Below are 17283 nucleotides of genomic sequence, written 5' to 3' on the forward strand. Positions count from 1 at the left end.
CACCAGAATTTATCGCAGGCAGCATCTTATTTTACTAGAGTCACAAGTGCCATTCCCAAACCAAAAAAACTTGAAGGCAAGCCAGAAGTTTGTGTTAGACATAACTGGCAGGGTTTGGGTGTCAGGGGACTGGCTACAGGGGTCACCCCTGCGGTCCCTGTTTTGGCAGTGGATGAAAACAATCCACCACACACCAACACTGCAACCACTTGGACACAATTAAGAAAGGGCAATATCCACTGGGGGCAGGAACACGGGAGGAGGTGGGTGGGATGGACAGCAGGAGAGGGGTGATGTGGAAGGGTCATTATTGGGCACAGGGCTGGAGACAGACTCTTGGAAGAAGACTTCACGCCACCTCCCAGGGGACTAAGGCACACAGAGAAGCCCACACCGGAGCAGAGGAAACAAGGAGGAAGGAACAGTGGCAGAAAAGAGTAAGAGCCAACAAGTGGCAAAAGAAAATTTCTGCATACTGACCCCAACCTCCTGTGCTGCCTGTCACCTTACCAAAAGGGCCGAGCATAACATGCAGTGAAAAGAAGGGCAGTGGAGACTAGGAAGGGGAAAGGAGATGCGTCTGGACTGAAGTTGAACCTGGGGAATGCCAGGGAAAGGCATTTGCCAAAACCGCTTGCCATCTTCACTTCTTTATGGATGTCTAAATTCAAAGGATTCCCACTTGGGAAACAAAGGCTGCACAGGCTTTGGCAGTTTCTCAAAGCCTTCTGCTTCTCCAGATTCTATACTTTTCTCGACGTTAATAGAGTCATTTAGAGTCATTTCACGATTCATTTAATGAACAGCTTTCAATGCTATTCCATCAACTCTCTACAGCTCTGCTAACGGAGCACTGCCCTATCACCTTAGTTCTAACTACTGTCTTATCAGCTCTTCAACGTCACTACCAGGTAGAGCTAAAAACTGACCCAGTTGTGGAGCTTCATCCCTTCTGCAAGAAGCAAGCTCATTCCTCAGCCTTTCCACAGGAATTTCAACAGCTCTGTTAGCATAACATTAGCATAATGTAAAGGCCACACAGGAATGCCTCTGCTGTGTCCCAGTGAGAAATAGTTTTCTCTGCATTTCACTTCACAATAAACTCCCATCTACCCACAAGTGGTGCATGAACAAAAAGAAAAATCTTTCTATGCTGGCTGGGATGGCAAAAAATGAAAGTAAAGACTTAAAAGTAGGCTTGGCCAGATAATATCATTACCATTACAAGATGTGAAATTTCAACTTTCATAAAGCTGTAGTCACATGATCCCTTAAGAGATGGGAACAAATTCGCTCAGCTCCGTTTGTCACACTTCAGGTGAACTCAAAGTTGTATGGCACAAGGCATAAGCAGTTCAGTCGGCAAGGATCCTGGCAACTGGCTAAAGCTTAGCACAGTGCCCATGTGGCTGCCATTTGGCAGCAACGTACAATGGGGACAAGCTTCAAGTCTTACCGCACACCCAAAGTGCACAAACATGGTGGTGCGTGAAGCTACTGCAGGTTCTTTCCACGACTTGACTTCCAGCACACAGCACTGGCAGTAACCAGAAGATGCTTGTTTGTTTTCCCTAGCAGGTGGAACAAGAAACAGGAGATGACCTTGGTACAGCAGTGGTTGGTTTCCTTATTTTTAACTTTTTAAGAACAGCTCAGCTATTGCTCTTTGTTATGCAACTCTAGTACATGACAGAATGTCACACCAAGTTTATCCGTGGGAACAGTATACTTCAGGATCACACTTTTCATATGTGCATTTATATGTACTTTTTCCATACTAATAGAAAAAAAACCCTAGTATCTACCCCTCTCACCTAAACTCCCATATTTATTTATGCTCATTTCAAGGTCTGCATGGTAGATACTTTTAAAAACAAATCTTCTGTAGTGAGCTCTGCTTGCAGAAGCAGCACCCACTTTTGAACTTGCAGTAGCACTTTATCAAGTATTCTTCCATATGTATGGAGACAAGTTCTAATCTCTTCTCACTCGTGCCAACACATTCCAGACAACTTGGTCAATCATAAAAGCTGCAGGCTATCTTGAGCCTGGAGGAGGTGATCCCTGAAAAGCAACCCGCTCTCATGGTCCCCACTTATCCCCAGGACAGTCCCCCTTGGGATTCTTCCAAGCAGATCCCACAACAGGCCAAAGGCTGCTCTCCTGAAGCCCGTGGCTGTGACACTGCTTTTTGACTCATTCCTGCCCCTCTCAGGAGTCTGAACTCCACCTCCACTTCATGGCCACTCCACCATCCCTGACCAATGCCTCCTTGCCTGCAAGGGTGAGAACCAGCAGAACCTCTCTCCTTGTCAGTCCACAATCACCTCTGACAACTTCAAGAAGTTATCACCAACACACTCCAGAAACCTCCCACATTTCTTGCACCCTGCTCTCTTGCCCTCCCAGTAGGTACCGAGGTGGTTTAAATCCTCCAGTAAGGCCAAGGGACTGTAAATATGAGGCTCCTCCCAGCTGCCTGAAGGCTTCACCTGCTTCTTCCTGACCAGGCAGTCTGGAGCAGACATGCACCCTAATGGTGCCCACAACAGCTGGCCTGCCAGCCCCAACCCATATAAACTCTTGACTAGCTCATTGCTGTCTTTAGGCAGAGCTCCTAAGCCTTGCCTTAGAACATGCTGAAGAAGAACCCTCCGTGATCATGAGCCAGCTAGGGCAAAAGCCCAAAGCATTCTTTGATCAAGAGCAGCTGACAGAGCTTCTGAGAAGCTGCTAGAGGCCCCAGCCCCTGCTAGTCGTCCTTCTTCCAGCTGCAGGAACCACTTAAATTCCTCACAGCAAGAATCCCAGAACTTCTCAGAATATCTAGAAGATCTTGAAGCAGAGCCCAGGAACTGCCGCACCTCTACGCTGCAATGGTATCCAAGACATATTGTATCTTAAGCCTTGCTGTTCTCCACACAATTTTGCCATTTCAGTCACCCCCTCTAAGAACCTCAGTTGTCACAGATGTCATGCAACTTTCTTACTTACATGTATTTTTCTTCCCTACAGTAATGGCAATACATTATCTTTATACAGCAAGAGATAGGTAGTTGCTGGTTACAAAAATCTAGTGGAGTTTAGAGCAATCCAGCTAACATTGCTTAATTTCCTCTTCCCTCTAGCTGGAGCGTGTGTCAAACCCAGTAAATGCTGAGTTTCAACTTTCTAACTGATCCCACTCTGTTCTTCAGGAACCAGAGCCCCTTTAGTCTCAACTGATCTACCTGGGTGGCATAAATAGAAAACAAGTGCATCTCACTGAAGTATTTAGGGTTGAAGTATTTAACTTATTTTTCTTATTGCCAGACTCACAAAAAGGATTCTGAGACTAAAAACATCTTATCCACTTTACCCCACTGCACATCATGGTCCAAACCCACCACTGTCCCTCCTTATGCCTGCCTCTCAGATGTTTTAAAAGCATTACAACAGGTGTTTACCCAGCACCATTACACCTGTAACACCACTATGTGTTAGTAACATGAAACCCCCAAAACAGGGTGGATTTTATTGGTGGAGGAGCTTATGCTTACTGGTCTTGGCCTTTGGATACCAGATAATCCACGATTGCTCAGCTAACTTCTAATGAGTCACCAAGGGTCAGAAGGAAGAATATTGTAACGTTATTACACCAGGTCCAAGCCCAATCATCTGTATACTTTCAAGCAGACCCCACAATGTCCCCAAAGGAGCTCTGCTCCTTATATAACAGAAAAATTAAGAGTCCTTTAGCGATTCATCTGCCTATTAAGACAATCCTCTCCCCTTCAGCATTTTCTACACTGTAACAGCACTAAGTTATGTGAGTGTTGGGGTTACATAACACAGCAATAACCTAATTTGATTTGAAAAACAAAACATTGCCAAGTGGCCTCACCATACTCTGCCTGCTTCCTGAAGGGCAAACATACCTCTTCTTGCAAAGCATCATCAGGTTGTGCAAGAAGTTGAACAGCTGCTTCACCTTCAAATGCCTTCCTGGGGAACGGTGTAATCTCTGGGAGAGATGACCACCTCTCTATGGAGTATTCAGTGGCAGAGTTCAATTCAGAGCTGTTTTTATTCAGAAGGCTTTCCACCTTCCCAGTCTCCCCTTTGTTTTCAGAAAAGTCTTCCTGATTATCTCCATCACCACCCATGGAAGAGTTGAAGCCATTTTCACCTGCCACCATGAGGCTCCAGTCAGCATAATCCGTGCTCTCCTTCTGCTCATGTTTGATGCTCACCTGAAAGGGGTCCTGTTCCAACTCTTTATAATCATCAATGTATTCAGGTATCTCCTCAAGGCCGGGATCTTTGCCAAGCAGAGACAGCTCCTTCAGGCTACTCACTTCCTCAGACAGCTCATTCTGGAGTCCCACAGAGTGGACCATGCCTGGGATCGCTTGCCCAAATCCTAGCAGTGAGGCTTGCCTCTGAGAAGGCCTCAGCACAAAAGTAAGATAGGACTTCACAGTTTCAATTTTTTTAGGTTCACAATTCTCTTTGTGTTGGCAGTTCACGATGTAACAGCGTCGTTCAAACATCCAGGACAAGTCACAACCAGAGAGGTCACAACATGCTGCGATGCAGTCGGACACTGACATAGCACGAGGAACTCGCATAATTTTTGTGTTTTCTAAGTTGGGAGATATTACTGCACCTGAGTAAGTGGCTCCTTCTCTGCACTGCTCACAACTGGAACCTGAAACAACACCACCAACATAAGACACAACACTACAACCAAGCCATAATATAGTTTACTGTGACCAAAAAATGGCTTATCACAGGAGACAAAATAAAGACAGGTGGTACCTCCTTAAATAAAGTAATTTCCTTTCACTAATGTCACTACTACTTTTGTTTCAGCATGCCCCTTTGCAGTAGTATTTATACTTTAGAGGATTTTTCAGTGTAGGATCTCTGTATGTTTTTCATCATACCTCTTGCTCCCTTGCTACAAATACATACAAATGAAAGTGAGTTGCCAATACTTAAAAACTGGAGCAGAGCAGGGAACATACAAAAAATAAATCATGGAGTATCTCCATTACCCCCACAGCACAGTGAGCAAAACATGTTTTAAAACAAAACTCAAGTAATATTCTGTAACATGTCATTGTTTCATCTGAAGGAGAAGGAAGCAGAAATCTACATAAGAGAAACATTTACCATCTCACCTGAACTTCATGAAGAGGCCCTCACACCAACATAATTGCTGGGCTTAATATAAAACCTGGATCAAATTCTCAAACTCTTGCTACTTTACCCACTAGTTCTTGTGAAATCCTAAGAACTTGCTCCAATAGGGAGCATCTTTCCTTCCTTTGCAGTGAAGTGGTCATCTTTTCGTATGACAACAGAATTATTTTCATAGCACATCACAGACTGAGCGTGAAGTGTTCAAGTCAGGCATGAATCTACATACCGTATATCTGAGGGAATTTTTAACATCTCTTCTAGGTGTTTTTCTCCTGGTTATAACAGCTCTTCAGAACTCCTCTCTCCAAAATGCAACTTAAAAAAAATCTAATCAGGCTACAAAAAACACTTGAGTAAACCCAGGACATTCTTCTTAGCAAGTCTTGATGAAAATCATGTTAACTCAATCAATGAAAACAAGATGTCACCACTGTGGAGCTAAGACAGTAATGGAAGACAGAATTATTCTGCCTTTGCATTTCATTAACAGTTGAATTATGGCTGCAGAAACCTCATTATTCACAACAGTATATGGCAGGGGAAAAAGAAAAAAAGCAGCTTGACTAACGGATCCCAGCTCAAATCTGTTGAGCTGATGGGCAGGAAAAATGAAATCAAGTAGGAATAGGCTGGCAATCGGGGTTAGGTCTGACCATGACCTTAGAGATGCAGAGATTCTCCCGCACATGCAGTACATTTAACCACCGCCCTACAGTTCCACCCACATCTTCTGGGCTGAACTGTAGTTTGGTCCCTCACCATACATGACCTGAATACAGCTACTGAAATACTTGTGGGGCATCATACTGCCCGGGATGAATGTACAGCTTCCAAAGTAGGTTAAGTTCAATGCAAAAACCCCAAACCAAACAACCCCCACCCCCCCCTAAAAAAAATAAAAATTGCACCACACACTGAGGGATAGAGAGGACAAGACTTTACAAAGGTTTTGCAGAGCTGGCTATTTGGGATGAGGAAAAGACAAGAAACAAAAACAAATTTCAAGAAAACATCAATGACTTGCATACAGGTATAACTGAATAGGAAGCTGACAAAAAGGATAAACAGCTTCAAGTACCATTTTTCTGACTGCAGCTGCTCCCTCACACACAGCTGGGATGCTATTTACTCTTCTATTTTACACTTTCAGTGAAAAATCTGCCCAGGGGAACATGAATTTAAAACAACCTATCCTGTTCTAATATAGCCCCAACATGAAGTTTCTTTACCTGTACCCAGGAGATGCTCAGAATTTGTGCATTTATTTATTTATTTATTTTCACACTGCATGTAAATAGTTCCTCTACATTCCCTTTCACCTCCAGAAATGTAAGAACCTGGCAGAGACTCTGAACTGTCATCACAAGTCTTTCCTTTAAGTCGTCTGCACAACTTAGGACAGGGGAGCCAGCAGAGCTCTGGGTTAAAATGAAGTATAGGAGTCAGGCTGTCCACTTAACCATTTGGTCCTTTTTCAACCCATATCAATTTAGTTAATCCTGTAAATCAGTAGGGATATGAGAAACAGGCCTTTAAAACAGGGTAAAACAGAAACACAACTCTGTGTGAATGTGCAATATTAGGTCAATAACAACTCATCACAATTAATTCCTTAGGACCAGCACTATTGAGGTGGGTCGAAACTCCTCTGAGGGCTGTTTTCATCCCTTCCCTTCTTTACCTCACCCCTGAAGGAGAAAGTGACCAACCTGTTAAGAAGTTTTGAGGTTTCATTATTTATTTGTTCAGAAAAGAATGGCCAAAAATTCTTGTCTTAGAAACAGACTTACACAACTGGAATAATCCAAACCTCTAACCTGAGGCCAGACTTCAAGTCCTCACTCAGCCTGATGACAAACAAAGCTTCAGGTCTCACACTGCCATGTTCAGTTTGACACACCAGCTACCACACTGCATAGTCAAGCTCCCACAAAATTAACGGTGTTTCTTTATCCAGAGAAACAAGCCCAGCATATTCCTAAGGTAATGCATGACTTCCCCCAAGCAAGCATCCTAGCCACAAGCCTTAGCTGCTCCCTTTTTCAAATGTCAGAAGGCCTTGGTTTCATCCCAATATAAAATGGAAAAAAAATTAAACTTCAGAATTTCTGTACAACAGGAAAATTATTTCCCTACCAACTCTAAATTAAACGTAACAGTGTAATCCAAATATCAAAGTAATCAAGGTTTCATGTTTTGCTTCAACTAGGGTTTTACCTGAGTAAAATTCTAGCAGTAGATGGGCAAGAAAGGGTGAATTTAGCAGGCTATTTCAGCCTGACACTAGGTATGTCCATTAATTGTGTTCAGATAGAAAACAGGTAAGATCTACTTCGAGTGAACTTAGTCTGATCTCTGATTTCATATTCCCCTCACACTGTCCAATCTCCAGCCTGCAATGAGCTCAACTAAGAGATAGCAAGGTCTCTTATTTACAGAAAATTTACTGAAAGCGTGCCACATGAATGGTCACAAAGTGAGGTCTGTGTCTATTAACACATTACCTGCCCATTACCTGCTGTCTGAGGTCATAGCACAGCTGTTTTCCATTAGTTAACCGAACTCAGAAATTAAAACACTGTTCTATTTTAACCAGTAATGGCAAAAAAACCCAGCATCATGCAATCCTGTTTATTGTTTCAGAAGTACTCATCTGTGTTACCAACAGAAAGACTGCCTCCCTTTATTATGAGCCCTGAAAGCCTTCTGGTGCCTGGGCTAGCAATATCCTAAAGGTTCTGCAAACCAAGTGTTCCCCTCCCTTTTAGCTGTACCTTGTTATGTCTAAAGCACGTCAGCACTGACCCAGAGACATAGTCAGGCAAGCTGGTTACCCTAAAATCCCAAATCCATACACTCCACCAAAACCCTAATAAAAAGAGTCACACTGTGGAATACAGCTTCATTTTAAAGAGATTCCTTCCTTTAGTGAGGAAACATCCACACCCTTCTTGGAGCTGTATGCTACAAATCTTTCATATCTTGGTGCACAAGCCCACGGATGTCAGGAGCCCAGCAGGAACACAGCTGTTCCTGTCACAGCTGGCTGGAGACCTTTCCTCAACTGGACATGGAGAGTAGCTGCAAAGCCTAACAGATGCTCTCTCCCATCTCCAGCAGGCTCACACAACCATGAGGGCCTGGAGCACCTGAATGACCTGGAGGCAAATATTCTTCAGTCAGTAATTAGGAAACTGACAGCGCACTAATGCTGGGTTTACCATGGCTAACTACCCCAGTATGAAACCCTACAAGGACAGAGCGACCCACTTTGTGGGCTGGTTTATTTGTTTTCCCTAGCAGCAAGCAGTATAAGCAGCAGAAATGGGATTGAGGAAATGTGCAATAGAGGAGAGCTCAGATTCAGACCCTGCACCAAGAATAGTCACATTTGACCAGAATCACCTCCCACTACCTTCTTGCTAGCAGCACAGCACTGAGAGCCCATGTGGCACACTGTTCTCACAGCCTGAGAGCCTCTGAATGATGTGCACATGGAAGGTCCTACAGCAGTTTCCTACAGGAAGATCAGGATTGTCCCTGCTTTCTTGACATCTGCTCCCTCCACTCTAAGCAACAAACTAGTTGTATTCCATTTTTAGGGTTAATTATTTTTTTAAAAATCTATCCAAGTAACTTTTACCTTATTTTGTTGAGTTTTGAGATGAAAGATGCTGTATCACTAAGAAATAACTTTTTTTCCTACCACCATAACACGTTGAAACAATTTTTTTAAAGTTCTGGAAGCAAAAAAAAAATTTCAGTTGCTTCAGAGGAGAACTTGAACTCCAATTTTCAAGCTAGGGCCAATCCCACAGCAGAGTTACAAACCACCGAAGAACACACTTTATATCATAAATGCTGAAAAAGACTTATTTTCCAGCAGCTTTAGCAAAGGCCTATAGAAAGTACTGTCCTAGAAACCAGAAAAGCTGTATTACTGAGAACTTCATCAATAACTAAAAAGTCACTGCATTAGTTCCTCTAACAACAGCTAACACCTCTGTACACCACAAATATGTTTTCATTCTTTTTTCTACAGGCTGCTTTTAGGTTATTTGGTGTTTCCCCTCCCTTTCCCTGAAATCTCACAGGACTTTAAACAGGGACACATCTGGCATACCAAAGTGTTCTTTTGGGCCTCAGTAACGATGCTGACTGCAGATTAATCACTGCAAGAGGAGGAGAAGGAGAACAAACAGACAAAAAAGAAAAAAGCTCAGTTACATAAAAGCAAATTCTCAACACAAAGCTAAAGCCAAGAGCATTCTAGTTAAATCTACAAACAATGAAGCTGCAAAGTATTTCTGGCCATTATAGCAGCCTTCATGATGTTTATCATTCACTTGGTGTTCAGGATCAGTTAAAGCTCCCTAATTAGTTCAGTGGGCCTGACAGTCCTCTCCAAGTATTGTTTTCATTGCATGAATTGTTATCATCCCTGTTTGCCACTGATAAATCAACCAAGTGCTATCTAAAGACAAAAAAAACCCCACCTAAAAACAACTACCCAGCCCCTAAAGAACACATCTCCCTCCCCCAATTTTTTTTTTATTTTTTTTTTTTTTGTAAAGCAGGCTGTGGATATGCTCACGATCCAAACAGGCCCAAACTGCAGACCAGGATCTAGCCTGTCAAAACAATTCATCCAACCCATGGCCCCATTCTTCCCTTCATTTACACACAAGCATCTAAGCCCAATGAACCACTCAACAGACAGCTTGTCTGCCCCATCAAGGACACAGGATATTTGCAGTTGGAGGCTAGAAGGGTCGATGCATAGGTGCAGCCATTACATCCCTCCACCAGGAAACACCAGACCACTTCTAACAGACATGGACAATGTAAACTAACCTGACATACTGCATAACTCACTATAATCTCAGAGATCATAATCAGGCACTTCACCATCTTGTCTCTCTGGAAAGATCTGTGTGAATCAGAACACATTACTAGAACATCTAGCCATGGCAGTACAAGCGAGAAGAACTGCTAACCTGGGGTCACAGTGCATTCTAACTGGCATTTCAGAGGCATACTACGTTTTAAGGCATCCTTTGACACTCCATGAACTTTCATGCATTAAATACATGGGAAGAAAACAGTATTCATCTTGTTCTTCAAAGTCCAAGACCAGCAATAATGAAATGTGTTGAAAATTGATGGCTTGTAATGTATTTAGAAAAACACTCCCCTAGAGCAAAGAAAAGTATACTAGCGATGTGCAGCAAAGACTCTGGGAGGTCATGTAATCTACAGCTGGGCTGCATGGAGACTAGACTGCACAACACCTGTGACTGCAATTACCCACTAATCCATCTTTGTGCCTTTGTTGGAGTGGCTAGTCTCAGAACAAAGCACTACAGTATGAACACACAGTACGAGAAAACTGAGAATCAGCCATGAGAATGCTATTATATGTGCAGAAATGCATTTCAATAGCAGTATCTGCAAGTTCTGCCTCAAATGCCAGATTAGAATATGCCTGATAAAGATGAGAGCTAGACTGAATGGATTTCAAGGTGTATTCCGAGTTGCAAAATAAACCCTTGTTTCTGTGGTGGAAAGCAAAGTCTTCTATATCTCTCATAGGAAAAAAACCAAAAACAAAAACTTGGATGCATTAGCTTAAAAACTATTGATTTTATTAACGGCCAGAATAATTTAAATCTGTTTCCATACAAGCTGATTTCATCAATGAATGGATATAAGCCAGTGAAATGAGACTGGCATTACAAAGAACACCTACATGGAGAAATTGGGAGCTGCATACACAGGTTTCGATGCTAAAAAAGCACAAGCTCATATGCAGAGGAAAAATTGCTAAATGAACATCCAGAAAATTCTGAGCCTGAGCCAGTTCACCTTAAAGCTTGCACTAAAAATAAGTCCTTCTGACTTAAAGGTGAGCATCCATTGCTGATTTATTTCAGCAAACATATCCTGGAACCAGCAAGTACCTTCCATTTTAGGTAAGGGGTAATATTAATTGGACAGAAAATACTGTAAATACTCAAGATGGAAATAAATACTAAAATCTTTACTAAAATAATATCTGACACTGGAAAGTATTAGCCCCTAAACATTATTGCTGGTACCTGAGACACAGTGAGAGGCTTGGAATACAGCCAGCACCTGAGTATAATGGTCATGTTTTCAGATAAATCAAGAGAACTTAGCAAAATTGCAATTAAAGAATGAAAACAAGACTTTTTATATGCACATGGAGGATATTCTAGCCTGCTAACAATTACCAGCATTATAAAAAGCACAAAATTTTGACATGGTCTACAGCCAAAATTCAGTATTTACTGCACATTATTACCTTTTATTGAAGTGGCTGTGGTTTGGTTTTTTTAAAGATAGGGCATAGACCCTATAGCTGGTACTCATTATGCCATAGGACAGCATTTTATTTATTTACAGAAGGCATATTTATTGTTTACTACAGCAATAAAACCATCAGCTCCATGTTCCCTTCAAAAAACTTAGCATGATGAGATCCTCAGGGTGATCTAGCTATCCCCCCCATCACCCAACATTTCCAAATTCAGTAGTCAGTTTAATTCTTAGCACATTATAAAGGCTCTCTCTCATGAAACAGCCATACCTGTTTATACCACAGGAGATGAAAACCAGATTACCGAGGATTATTTTCCCAATTCTTGCCAATATAGACTCTGCCAGTATCTCAACAGCCAGAATTCAAACACTGGCTTTTAAAGAAATAAACCTCATCTTTGCATATATTGTTCTGTAGGCACCCTGTCGAAACTGCCTTTGCCAGATTAAGTCTTCCTGTGACATGGGGGCAGTATTAAGAATTACTATCATTCTTCATCTGATTATGGAAATAATTTACCTATATGTGCAGCTGAAGCAGAATCTTACAGAACTTCCCTGTGGTCTTCGAAAAGAAATACATGTCTGTAAATCTGATCATGAGGTGAGAGATAAACAAATGCATTTATGCTTCTCATAAATCATTCTATAATACTTAAGGAAAAATGTAGCTTAGAACACAAACAACATGTCATTCTTTAACTGCTGTCCTGCAAGAGAAAGGAGAACTCTGAACCCTCCCACTACCCCTTCTTGCCCCATGCATCTCTCCTGAAACAGCCCTACTGAGATTGGCTCCAGCTACTCACAACTGCCTCCCTGCATTGCAATCAACCGCCAGTTACAAAGCTGTACCTTACAAGAACTTTTTGCACTGAGGAGTCACGAGATTTCCCAGCTCATGCCTTATTCATATTTCATTTGCACCTGTATACACACTCCAGGAGCATGTCTCACTCATTCCATGTGACTCAAGACACACAAGTAGTAAACTCCTACCTGTTATTGCCCACAGTAACAGGCAGAGAACACCAAGTCCAAATGCCATGCTGCACCAGGAAGGCAGTGACAACTGCTTTTCTAACCAGCCGTGTGGATTTAAGCCGTATGTCTTAATGTCGGTTTCCTCTATTATCGTTTAGTACCCTGCTGTGGCCATGAAGCACTGCAACAGACAGCATAGGAAAAAATAGGTCAGATGTGAGCATTAATTGGAATGTCACAGTAAGAGCCAATAGATAAGTTAAATGCAGTCTTTATTATTATTTCCTGACTTCTTGATGGATGACGTAGCAGATCAGGCAAGCTGAAGATCGAGAACAAACTACTTACCTGGAAATCTCATTCTCTGAAGATGAGAAAATGTGCTAGGAAGATTTTCATGCTTGGGCTCCTGTACCTCAAAACCCACAAATATTCTGTCTGCAGTTACCCAGACCTGGTTTTGCTCTGACTAGCAGGTACCCTTACCTGAGGAATCACAGACAGTATCATCCATGTTAAAATCCATGCAGTACTAAGTCAGCTCTTGAGGCAGCCCTCAAGCTGTTCTCTCCCAGCTATCAAGGTAACACAAGCAGACACTTCTCCAAAACTTCTAAGGAGATATTCCTTGACAGGACACTAAATTTGCCACATAAAGCAGCCTAAGCAACAAAAAAAGGCAGTTCAGCCAAACTCACAATTCCCTCACCCCCCGCCCACCCCTGCTCCCCCCAAGGATCTTAAGAACTTAAGTAGATGCTTGACCAAATAACCACTTCTGTAAATGAGAACACAGGCAGTGCTTTTGCCAAAGAACAGCCATTCTCAAGGCAAAATATCCCAGTAAATTCCCTTTGACGTTCATTACATGACTTGGTAAAGGTAATGACTTTCATATTTCAGTTGCCTGGATCTACATATGATAGAAATGCTGCTAACTGGCTGCTTTTGGCCGGTTCCTTACCACACATAATTTTATACGATGAAAGACCATCTTGCTTTTCTCCCCTGAACTACTCACTCCTCAGTAGACCTATTTGTTGCTTAGGCTGTCTTATTTGGAAAATTTAAGACCGGTAATGAGAATCACATCAGTACTGTGATTGAACTGTATACTGCCACTGCTGTATTTTGCCAAGCGTAATGTACATTTACATTGTGATTTCAGTATATTTTGTATTGTTCTAAACCAGAAATCCGCTGTCACATCAAGTACCTGAAATTAAAAAAAATTTGATATTAAACATCACATCCTCCACACATGGAATATCTAAAAGAACCCCATCAGAGAGTACTGGACTCTGACAACTTCTCCTCAGGTCTGTGGCACAAACACTAATTCTGCTCAAGACATAAACAAAATGACCACAGAACGTCACTAGGGGAAGGGGAAGGAAACCCCTTAGATTTAGGAACAACTCCCAAGTACAAAAATGTAAGACTTGGGGCAAGCTCCCCACTAAACCAGGAAAGATTGTATTATTAACTTTCCAAATGCCTGATATTTGATTTAAAATACAGCTTCACTTTTGTGACCTTTTTTCTATCCAACATCAACAAGTCCCCCTCCTAAGGCAGCTGCAAAGCAGCCAGAACACTGAAGAGTAAGCTGGTCTCCCAATTCCCTCACATGTTGCACAATTAGAAAAACTATCTCTGATCACAAGGAATAACTGAACTGTCACAAAAAAACCCCAAGAACACAAAACCACCACCAAAATGCACCAGACACTACGCTGCTTCTAGTATAACCTTGTTTTGATATCTGCAGCTAGATATTCTCTCAGGAAGCAGCTCCTGACAGAACACACATAGCTGTGTTTCTCTGCGGCGAACAGGACTCATTTAGCAAGGCTGCACACTTCAGAAGGAGCAACAGGTTGTCCGGATGCTCCAAGATAGCACGCTTCAGCAACAGGGCCTTTTTTTACTGTCTTGCATTTCCCAATTGCTCTTCTGTCCTTCCATCAATTATAAAGTTACTTGGTTCTGTAACAGACAAAAAGCCCCAGAATTCTTCAAAACTTTAAGCCATGTCATTCCAAATGTCCCACTTGGAAGGCAGGCACTGAAACAGCTGAGCCCTGAGCAGTGTCAGGGTACAGTATCATCAACAACTGAACAGAAATGAGCACTTGAGCATACGAGGGAAAGTGTTTAAGTCAGTCCTGAAGGTCCCACACTGTGGAGCATCCTCTTTATTTCACTGTAAGGGTGATGCACAGAGAATTGTTCCATTTTGCGCTACAATGGATTACACAGACTCACACAATCAATCCACAGAATTGCTGAGTTTGGAAGGGACTTCTGGAGGTCACCTTGTCTCCACTCCCACTCAAGCAGGGCAGCCTGGAGCAGGCTGCCAAGGACCACATTCTGACAGATCCCACTATCTCCAAGGATGGAGGCTCCACAACCTCCCTGGACAACCTGTGCCAGTAAGTGCTCACCCTCACAGTAAGAAAGTGTTTCCCGAATGTTCAGGGGGAGCCTCCTATGTTTCAGTTTGTGTTGCCTGCTGACCTGTCACTGGGCTCCACCTGGCTCAATCTTCTTTACATCCTCCCTCCAGGCACTTGTAAACACTGAAGGGTTCCCCCCAAGCTTTCTTCAGGCTGAACAGCCCCAGCTCTCTTAGCCTTTCCTCATAGGAGAGATGCTCCAGTCCCTTAGTCATCTTCAGTAGACTCCCTCCCATAGCTCCATATTAGTCCTGTACTGGGGAACGCAGCATTGGGCACAGTACTCAAGGTGTGGCCTCACCATGCTGAGTAGAGAGGAAAGATCACCTCCCTTGACCTGCTAGCAATGTTCATCCTAACACAGCCCAGGATATCATCAGCTTTCTTTGTGGCAAGGGCACAGTGCTGGCTCACAGTCAACCTGGTGTCCACCAGGACCCCTAGGTCCTTTTCTGACAATCTTATTTACAGCTGGGTGATCCCAACGGAGCTGATCTCCCCCATGGGCACATCCACTTGCTGAACTTCATGAGGTTCCTGACAGCCCATCTCTCCAGCCTGTCGAGGTCACTCTGGATAGCAGCACAACCCTCTGCCCTCCACTCACCACTCCTCCCAGTTTCGTGTCATCAGCAAACTTGCTGAGGGTACAGTTTTGTCCCATCATCCAGATCATTAATGAAGATGTTAACCAGTACTGAAGATGGACCTAGTATTGACCCCTGGGGTACACCTCTAGTTACTGGCCTCCAACTAGACTTTGTGCCACCAACCATCATGCTCCAGGCACAGCCATTCAGCCAGTTTTCAATCCACTTCACTGTCTTGCTTATTCCAGCCCATACTTCAACAGCTTCTCTACAATGATGTTATGGGACAGTGTCAAAAGCCTTACTGAAGTCAAGGCAGGCAACATCCACTGTTCTCCCCTCATCTACCAAGCCAGATTTCTATAATGAAATGACTAAGAGGTTGGTCGAGCATAACTTTCCCCTGGTGAATCTATCCCGGCTCTCAGCTATGCAGGCAGTGATCTCCAGTGAAAACAGATTTCTTAAGCCTTTCCAGCTGAACCCACTAGCATATGCCTGCCCATGCTTAGCATCTGCTCATTTATTCTAACACATTGCTCAAAGTGATTATTTTTATTTAGTGTTGTACTTCAGAACATTTAAACTAAACCACAGAGCTGTACAGAACATACAATTTGTATAAACTCTACCTTCCAACAGTTTTTGGAGTGTTTCTGTTGCTTTTGAGAATGAGAACAGAGGAACATAGATAGGATAGACAACTGAGTAAGTATTTACAACCTATTAATGCAAAAACTCCATGTATCTCAGCAGACTGAGGAGAAGAGAAGATGATATAGTGAGACCGTTAATTCCACATGCAGCCTTTTTCCTGATTCTATGGATATCTGCCTAGATTTGGAAAAGTTGTTAGCCATCAAAAATTGATTTGCAGAAGAGCTCATCACTGAAACACAAGGTTTCTGAGATATTGTGCGTTTGCTGTAACCTTCATTCATTCCCAGAAGCAGGCAAATGGGCTAAAGGATTGAAACTCTCTCTTAGACATCTGGTCCAAGGAAAAACACATCAGGCTCAGTATCAGAACATCAGGAGGTCACAACTAACTGCAGTTAAAGGCAGAAAAATAATTTTGTTGTTTTTATAGGTCTTTTTCCTCTGCAAGGCCATATTTGCTATCTCACTGCTGCTAAAATGAAACAAGTAGCAGCTTCCATATCCTACAGAACAGTTGAATGAGAAATCCACGTGATTACTTCCAGCAACATGAATAAAACCACTGACAATGCAAATGATCCAGATTTTTGAAGCATTACTTGTCCTGAGTTCAGAAACACAAGTAGTTGTAGCAAACAGCTGTGATAAACAGTTGTGGTGGTGTTTTGTTTTAAATTTATATTAAGAAAAATATGTTACCCAAGTTACAAAATGCCAGACTTTGGACTGCATGCTCTTGATTGAATCCTTACGGAACATACCATATGAGGATACAGTGAATGCACAAAACCAGCACTGTGTCCTCCCATGCTTTTTTGTGGCTACGCATCTATTAATGTTTAATTTCCACATAATAGAAGAGCTTGCATTCACTGCAAAATTGGCTTGCATTTCCTAATGTTAGGATCAAGCTCATACACGGTCACAATTCAGTGCATAGTTTCTGATCCACAGATGAGAACACAGCTACCAAAACCTGCATGCTTTCTTAAGCAGTTAAGATAGTAAACACTGCTGCAGTGTACACGTGCAATGCTCCTATCTTCCCCCTGGTACTA

General features: G+C 42.6%; 1 protein-coding gene across 2 annotated transcripts in view; it reads right to left on the reverse strand.

Annotated features, from left to right (window-relative positions):
• KIAA0319 (KIAA0319 ortholog) overlaps positions 1-17283 on the reverse strand; it is a 59364-nt gene that overhangs the window by 33958 nt on the left and 8123 nt on the right. For both annotated transcript variants that reach the window (XM_055706277.1, XM_055706275.1), the window contains exons 2-3: positions 12529-12694; positions 3918-4690 (exon numbers count right to left, since the gene is read on the reverse strand). In XM_055706277.1, the coding sequence (XP_055562252.1) occupies positions 3918-4690; positions 12529-12577 (822 nt within the window). In that variant the 5' untranslated portion in view covers positions 12578-12694. The remainder of the gene's footprint in view (positions 1-3917; positions 4691-12528; positions 12695-17283) is intronic.

The sequence above is a fragment of the Falco cherrug genome, chromosome 3, assembly GCF_023634085.1.
Source record: "Falco cherrug isolate bFalChe1 chromosome 3, bFalChe1.pri, whole genome shotgun sequence".
In the NCBI taxonomy this organism is placed as follows: domain Eukaryota; kingdom Metazoa; phylum Chordata; class Aves; order Falconiformes; family Falconidae; genus Falco; species Falco cherrug.